The sequence below is a fragment of the Balaenoptera musculus genome, chromosome 21, assembly GCF_009873245.2.
Source record: "Balaenoptera musculus isolate JJ_BM4_2016_0621 chromosome 21, mBalMus1.pri.v3, whole genome shotgun sequence".
In the NCBI taxonomy this organism is placed as follows: domain Eukaryota; kingdom Metazoa; phylum Chordata; class Mammalia; order Artiodactyla; family Balaenopteridae; genus Balaenoptera; species Balaenoptera musculus.
The window spans coordinates 6,204,233-6,212,590 of NC_045805.1; the positions used below are offsets into that span (position 1 = coordinate 6,204,233).

General features: G+C 47.5%; 1 protein-coding gene across 1 annotated transcript; it reads right to left on the bottom strand.

Annotated features, from left to right (window-relative positions):
* Nucleotides 1–3,796: 3,796 nt before the first annotated feature.
* Nucleotides 3,797–6,435, bottom strand: LOC118888056 (putative protein FAM90A20P). Its single transcript, XM_036839028.1, has 5 exons — nucleotides 6,270–6,435; nucleotides 5,644–5,843; nucleotides 5,101–5,206; nucleotides 4,333–4,504; nucleotides 3,797–4,035 (listed from the first exon to the last, which is right to left on the bottom strand). The coding sequence occupies exons 1-5, from the start codon at nucleotides 6,387–6,389 to the stop codon at nucleotides 3,797–3,799; spliced, it is 837 nt and encodes a 278-aa protein (XP_036694923.1). The 5' UTR covers nucleotides 6,390–6,435.
* Between the last annotated feature and the right edge of the window lie 1,923 nt (nucleotides 6,436–8,358).

Here is an 8,358-nt window from a genome sequence, read left to right on the forward strand (position 1 = left end):
CTGAATTTTTGCACTATGGAATTCTTACGAATCAGTTGAATGACTTTCCAGTATTGAACTTGGAGTGCATTAGGCAGAGATGGAGTATGGTATTTATCGGCGCCAATTTTTCTAGGGGATTCGGTGTTGCACATATTTGGCAGGTTGTCAAAAGAAGTCCGGTGGTGTGTCCTTGGTTAGCAGTGGGCTGGACAAGCTCCATAACTTTGGAGAAGAGGCATTCTCATTACAGATCTTGTGGTTTATGTGCAGAGCGTGGGGGTGGTGGTAATTGTGTATATCTGAGAATGCAGCTGTGTGCATACAGCCTGGCTTGGGACAGGTTAGGGATTTCGTATTTGGAGAATGTTTGTGTTTTTTGTGCACTTAGAGATGAGGAGAGGTTGGGTTTGTAATCTATGTGAAGATATCCTTTGCGTTCACAGAGTTTTCCACTTAGAAAGTGTGTAGGTAAATGGTTATTTGAAAAATGGTGGCCAAAAAAACCTTTGCCTTAATGGAAAATTTTCTATAGGCACCAATGTCTTAGGAATAAAATAATATAAAATTAAATGCTTTGGATATCTGTTTTTCCTGTGTCTAGGGCTACAGAATATTAATCTTTTAAAGTTGCACTGGTTACCACCTCTGTCATCAAAACTACCTGCCTTCTATCCTTAAATAAGTATTGAAGATCCTACCGAGGGTCTCCCTCCATGTATACAGGCACAGAACCTCTGCTGCTTGTGCTGTCAGGCTGTCCTGGGGAGGATGGCCTTGCCCTGTCTGAGGCTCTTAAATTGAACCTCCAGGGGCCAGGAACGTCTTATGCTGGCAGTGATGACCCAGAGACCTTACCCCACCAGAACCAGCAAAATTTCTGCGTATAATTGCAGCAAAGGAACGGCTCTTACTCTCCTAAAGAGGGCGGAGAGAGTAACATAGCCCTGGAGGCTCGTTGTAAATGCTACCGTCACCCAAGCAAGGAGAGTATTCTCTGAGCCCATCAGGAAGTCCTGACCTCTCCTGCCTGTGTGTTTCTCCCAGTCCGGTTCCAGCGCCGTGTGGCTGACCCCTTCCCTTGGTCATCAGCACAACACAGAGAAGTCGGGTCATTCTGGAGCCTTGTTGAAAAAAGAGGGCTTGACAATGAATGAACCGACTGTGATGGACTGAATTGTGTCCCCCCCCCCCACCCCCAGTTCACATGTTGAAGCTCAAACATTTAGTACATCAGAATGTGACTTTACACAGAGAGCTAGCAGTTAGAGCTGTGATTACCTTAATCTGGTGGCCTTATGGTGAGGCCCTAATTCAACCTGACCTGTGCCCTTAGAAGTAGGAGAAGAGACCAGGGGTCTGAGCAAGAGGAAAGGCCATGTGAGGACAGCAAGTCAGCTCCTGTCAGCTCGACATGGACGGAGGCCTTGGGGAGAAACAAACGCATCTACACCTGGATCTGGGAAATTCTGGCTCCAGGACTGTGCTGCTTCCAGCAATTAGAAACCTTTATTTAGATGGAAACTAATGGGAAACTCCTTCTCGGCCTTGAAGGAATGCACTGTTTCACACTAAAGGTTTCAGAACGTATTTTCCATGTCTTTTGTCCATTCCCTCAGGAGGCAGAGACTCCACACAGGGCTCAGCTCCAGGGACCTCACGGGGCCAGGATGTGGTCAGTGAGGATGGAGGGCTTAGGAATTCCTTGAAAAGAACACGTGCTACTGTATATATCTAATATCTATACAATATCACCTGTATACATTCTTTCTCATTCTTTATTTGCCACGTGTTCTATTTCACACATCTTGAGATGAGTTATAAATTCAAATACCTTTTTAAAGATGTGGATGGCATCTCATACCTTTTCAGTTTTTCTAAATATATTGTCATTTCACATATTTCATTATCTTTCTTCCCTGGGCTATTTGAAAGATTGTTTTTATTTTTGAAAGTAGGAGATTATTGAACCCGTTTTTGCTTACTCTGAATATTTTGGGTCGAGTGTGTATAATGAGCTGTGTGCCGTCACCTGGGTAGGTGGAAGGTACGCCATCTTCTCAAAACTGACAACACGTGTTTCGATTGAGCCCCAGGTCAATGCTGTCTCACTAAACCCATCCTGTGTCCTGAAACCCTGTCCCCTGTGTTCGCAGGTCCAAGAACACGGAGCCCGTCCCTCACAGTTCCAACCCCAGATGGCTACTGTGGCAGGCTCCTCTTCTTCAATCCTGTGATGCTCAGAGGGTTCCATAGCATAGAACATCTGTCACGGCCTATTCACCCCCTTTGAAATGCCAGAAGTAAGGATCAATGGTGTTTTGTTTTGTGAGAATCTGTAAGAAAGTACTGGGACAGGATTGAGGTCATGAGATAAGGGAGTATAAGGAATAGGGTCAGACCCAGGTCACAAAGAGAAAGGTCATTTCAGAAGTTCCAGTAGGTCTGGGCATGGCCCCGATTGTGCCAGCTCTGTTTTCCCCGTATTTTAACAACCTTGTGCCTTCAGCCAGCAGCTCGCTGCCCTTGAGGTACAGGCTTCTACGGAATGAAGATGCTCTCCCCAAACAGTTGTTCTGTGTGGAGGTAGGAACATGGTTTGCTCTTCCCGGGAAGCCCTCTCTACACAGCTCGGTGCATTTTCTTGGACCTGCTCAGGTCTCTTCCTGTTAGAGAACAGAGGCAGCATGTGACGTAGGTGATTTCACTGCCACCACCTCCAGTGGTTCTCAAACCAGATGATATAATCATCTCCAGAGCAGCTACAATCCCAATGCCCGGGCCTCAAAACAGACAACATAAACTCGTACCTTTTGAAGTAGGATTCAGGCTTATGCACCTATTAAGATTCACCAACTGAGTCCAATGTGGCCCAGTGTGAGAATAAGGCAGCCTACACGTTATCACATCGTCCATGCAGGGGATTGACACAGTGCATTGTTAATGTGCATGTGTTGACCCGTGGACCTGGGAGGGCCGGAGATTCTGTATTTTTAATAAGCCTTAGGTCCTCCCAAGCTCCCCTTTCCCCTCAGTTACAAAATCCATCTTACTTTTTCTTTTGTTGTTGTTGTTCTTTGGCCGCACGGCATGTGGGATCTTACTTCCCTGACCAGGGCTCGAACCCATGCCCCCTGCATTGGAAACAGGGAGTCTTAACCACTGGCCTACCAGGGAAGTCTCCACAAAATCTATCTTGAGTTAAAATAAATGTTAAGATGATCTTCAAGGCTTACAGATAAAAACCACGTACAACATGTCTTATACGGTAGAACTTTATTAAAATTGAAAGAAAATTTGAAAACAAAGCTTTACAGTAACATTTAATGAAACATAAGAAGCAGAGCCGTGGGAGTGTCCCCACCATGATTTACAGTGAAAGTCTCCACAGAGTCCACGAGTCTCATCTCAGGACAGGGCACTGCTGACCTTCTGCAAAGCACAGAGTTGGGCCCTTTAGCCAGGTTCCAAAAGTTCAGACGTTTGCACCAAATGCAGATTACTGCCATAGCTTCCTATTTACACAATAGTTAAAAGTTACTCCTAGAATTTGCCTCAATTACTTAAAATAGATTCAGACTGACAAACAACTTGCCATTCCAGTGTGATAAGTACCATCTGACGGATGACTCTAGTTCCATCAGGAGAAAGTGCAGTGCGTGCACGTGTGTGTCCCCGGGGGTTATCTGGGTTTCCACCACTGTTTCGCCCACCAGGGGTGGGGAATCGCTGCTTCTCCAGGAACAGCTGCTCCTTGTGACTCCCCCTCCTCAGGTGCACAGTCACCTCCAGGGCACCTGGGGCTGGAGAACAAGTCTTAGTTGCCATAGACGTGTCCCTCCCAGTCGCTGTCTTCAGAGGAAGAAGACACCTGGAGGTCATCGTAGAGGACACTCCGGGGGCCAGGGGCCCAGTGCCCCTCAGGCTTCTTGCCAGTGGGAGGGCTCTGAGCAGGAGGGGCTGACTGCTCAGGACCAGGCAAGGCGGGAGGCGCCACGTACCTGCAGCTCCACCAGCCTTCGTCTACTCGCACGAAGAGCATCCTGAGAGGCTGGCCTGGAACGTGGCTGATGGGTGGAGGATGGTCTCTGGTGCAGGCTTGGACACTATTGGGACGAGATCTGTCCAGTGGAGGTTGGAGGGCAAGGCTTTGCCCCTAGGCAGGTGTCTTCCTGCTGACTTGGGGGGTCACTGTGGGTCCATGTCCAGTTGTACTGGGTGGAGGAGGGAGATTCTGTAAAGCCCCCATATCTGCTGTCAGAGTGCTCTTCTGGGGAGTCTGGATGGGGCTGAGTCTAGGTTTCTTTGGGGGGTTCAGACACGTCTGGGTGGGGATCTGGGCAGATCTCTTGCCTGGGGCCTTGATGCTGCTTTTGGAGTCCTGGACCAAACTTCTGCTGATGAGAGACACTGCAGGGTGGGTGGATTTCCCGTCATCTTTCCTGACAGGTGACCTGCTTGGGAGATCTGGATCCTGGATGGGTTTCCTCTTGGATGCCTGGATGAGCGTGGGCATGTTTGGATGCTGTAGGAGAAGACCAGACAGAAAGGCCAGACATGAGAATCTTCTCTCGATCCAGGAAAAATTAAAATTAACCAAAAACCATCTCATAGGAATTAATTTTATGTGATGAGATACTCAACCTCAGTGATGCTCATGAAAAAGAAAGTTACATCACCTTGAGACATTTATACATCAAATAGGCACATAGAAAGAGTTTAACAATGTCTCCTGTTAAGTAAGTGGAAACAAGCGTTTTGTATACCCCCTTCCGAGGACTGCACACAACTCGGTGTTTTGCAGGCACTTTGGTGGCAAAATAAGTTCTGATGGCCACTTTTGGAGGATGAACCACAATTTACAGATTCGTGTTCTGACTTAAAGGATTCTGCTTATGGAATGCGGCTGATAAAATCACTTCCATTTACCAAACAGCATATTCTTGCCAGCCATGCAAGTAAGAATGCAAAATCAAAGACACCGAGGAAAATGGCATCTGAAAAGTACTCTAAATGATCCCATTGGTTGGAAAAGAACGTGACCCGCTCCCTCCCACAGAAGGGGACTGAGGCCAATTGGGTTACCCCAGAAGGAGAAAGCGCGGGAACCGGGAGACTGACCCTCAGGTAGTGGCAGGACTCTGTCCCTTCCTTCCAGTACTGCTGCCGCCACCCTTGGGGTTTCCTGGGAAATCTCTGAAGCAGCTTCCTCTGATGCTCTTCTTTCCTGCAAAACAAACCACGTTAAGGGGCAGAAACCCAATTTCCTTGTCACAATTGGGACCAACGGTGCTGTGGCCCAGCCCCTTTCCAAGTCCTGGGGTGACACCGGACCTGAATCCCTGTGCTTGGTGCAGACTCCTGCCCCGCTCATGTCCTTCCCCCAACTCCAGGGTTCCCTCCTGGGTTTCCCAGGAAGTCCTGTCTATTTGTCCCTATGGGTTTGGGGCCTGTCAGGTGCAAAACTGCATGTGTTCTCCACACCCCTCAGTGACTTCAAGGCATATTCTGAGCTCCTGAGTGTGGCCCCCTCAGGACATGGCTCTTGTTTCCCCATTTTCCCTGTCATTTCTAGAGATGGCTCAGCACCCAGTGTAGAGAAGGAGAGGAACCGTCTCCGCGATTTCAGCCCAAAGCTTGGGTACCACCCACCCCACTGCTCACCTTTGCCTTTCACTCTTCTCTCTCTCAGCCGTGTTAGGGGTCCCGGGGGTCTGCAGGTCCTGCAGCTTCCATGGTTCCAGGTTCTCCTTGCCGAGTTTGGAGCCCAAGGGCTGGGGGGCCAGGGCCCCATGCCAGCGCTTCATGGGGCACCTGAGGCTACTCACTTTGTGCCCAAAGGCTCCGCAGTCCCTACACTTCACCTGTGGTTGGGGGAGAACAAGGTCAGTGAGTCAGCAGAACTCACAGGCGCATGTCCAAAGTGAACACGAGGACAGATTGAGAGGGATGAACACTGGTTCTGGAGAAAGGACAGAAGCACACGGCCCCTTAGGTGCCAGGATATTTATGATACTGTGGTGCTTCCTAAAGCCTTTGCCAGGGAGCACCAAAGGAGGAAGGGCTGGTGCTCCAAGTGTGCACAGCAAGACCCCGATTGAAGGATTTGGATAAAAGCAGGCCAGACATCACACTAAGGAGGGGTCAGGTGGCCCCCATCTCTGAACGGCCCGGTCTCCCTGGGGATGAGGTCCCAAGGCAGCTGTCTTTAGATGGGGCTGGACAAGGGAGTTATGGACCCAGGTATTCCAGGCCCAAACCCTGTTTCTGGAGTCCATGCCTCCACTTACCCTGGGATCTTCGTCCTTTGGCGGGGGAGCCACCTGTCTCCCTGCGCCCGGGTTTTGCTTCCTCACTTGCTGGGCTTGAGAGAGTTTGCAGGGACCCAGCTGTCTGTAACGACCGGCCATGTTCCCCGCCTCCTCGGTTCTTCTCGCCAATCTTAATTTTTGGATTTCCTCTGTAAAAAGAAAGAGAAAACTGTCATATTCATACAAGTCACCCCTGCCCCCTCTACACAAATGGGGTCATGAAACCTCATGACCACTAAGGAAATCCAGGTTTCTGATACTTTGACTTCTCTGCCCAGACATTTCTCCATTCTCTCCAGAGACCTACCCACAGATGAGGGCCCTGACTTGGTTAGAAGTTTTAGGCAGACTGTGAATTTGGATTTGCATCATTGAGAGACTAAGTTAGAGACTTTGGTTACATGTATCACGATCTAATAGATAAGAGTGAGAAAAGATTTCCCCACATGTACAGAAATACTTATGCTATGGAAAGGCCACATTTAATATTGACGCCCAGGTATTTGAAAATCAAACATAAGTTTGATAACTCCTTGAGAATTGGGCTCTCCCATCTGACATCAGAGAAGGGAATTCTCAAATACAAATTCACGTAACACAATAATTTTCTCCTCTGCTAGCTTAGACGGGGCACAGCACAGGGTCTGAACTGTTTTCTGAATCCTTCACCCTCAGTGTCTCACTTTTACCTAGTTAATAAAATGTGAAATACATGTTTCAACTGAGGATGAATGAATAATTTTTTAGGCTTTCAATGCCTACAGACAATCCCACCAAGTTTTCATAACTGCTCATCCAGTGCCCCACGTCAATCAGAATGCTAGGATGCTAAATTCCTTAGAATTTGAATCTTCACGTAATAAGAGCATTCAGAAGGATATATTTTTTCAGCCTCTGTTCTCAAAACTGCTACTGAAGTTAAATGATCTAGATCATTATCTGGCACCATACTTAAAACTCAACTCAAAATTGGTGAAGGATTTGAAGATAAGACCTGAAATTGTAAAACTCCTAGAAGAAAACAAAAGATATATGCTCCTTGACATAGTTCCCAGTCAACGGAAAAAGGGATAAGGAAACGAGTATGTATATTCTATGGAAATCTATTCAGCCGTAAAAAAAAGTTGAAATCTTGTTATTTTCCAGAACATGGATAGAACTTATTGTTATGATGCTAAAGAAGAAAGAGACTGAAGGTGAATACCAAAGGACTTCACTCTTGCATAGGATAGTAAGAACAAACAAAAAGGAAGTAAACCAGCAAATCGGTGAACAAACCAAATGACAAAAACAAACATATAGATTCACAGAACAGAGTAGTGGATACCAGGGAGGAAACGTCAGGGGCCAAGGCACAATGGTAAAGGTGGTCAAATGTGTAGTGACAGTGGGAGAGGAAAATTTTGGTGGTGAGCCTGTGTTAAGGTTTACAAAATTTGAAATGTAATACTGTACAAATGAAACATCTAATATTGACACCCACTGTTAACCCAATTTAAAAAATAAAATTATAAAAATAAAGACAGCTTGGGACTTCCCTGGTGGCGTAGTTGTTAAGAACCCACCTGCCAGTGCAGGGGACATGGGTTCGAGCCCTGGTCTGGGAACATCCCACATGCTGCAGAGCAAGTAAGCCCATGAGCCACAACTACTGAGCCTGCGCTCTAGAGCCTGTGAGCCACAACTACTGAAGCCCATGTGCCACAACTACTGAAGCCCACGTGCCTAGAGCCGGTGCTCCGCAACAAGAGAGGCCACCACAATGAGAAGCCTGCACACCGCAACAAAGAGTAGACCCTGCTCGCTGCAACTAGAGAAAAGCCCGCGAGCAGCAACAAAGACCCAACACAGCCAAAAAAAAAAAAAAAAAGACACCTTACCCTATTGCCAGGCCAAATCACTACATATCTTCACTATGGACTTCTTGTTCTGAGGGATATGCTGAACACAAATTTAAAGCAAACTATCATAAAGTCCAGCTGTGCTCCTCCTCTCTGTCAGGAGAGTATCAGGGAGGTGGGTGGAGGAATGCAGCTTTGAAGGGGGCTGAGGACGGGTCAAGGGGGAA

What these genes read in the sequence shown, in the direction of transcription:
- LOC118888056 (XM_036839028.1), bottom strand. Translation starts at nt 6,389, where the DNA reads ATGGCCGGTCGTTACAGACAGCTGGGTCCCTGCAAACTCTCTCAAGCC. An exon ending in CAAAGGACGAAGATCCCAGG is followed by an intron (nt 5,844 to 6,269) that starts GTAAGTGGAGGC and finishes CCCCAACCACAG; the next exon opens with GTGAAGTGTAGGGACTGCGG. An exon ending in AAGCAGCATCAAGGCCCCAG is followed by an intron (nt 4,036 to 4,332) that starts GCAAGAGATCTG and finishes GCCACGTTCCAG; the next exon opens with GCCAGCCTCTCAGGATGCTC.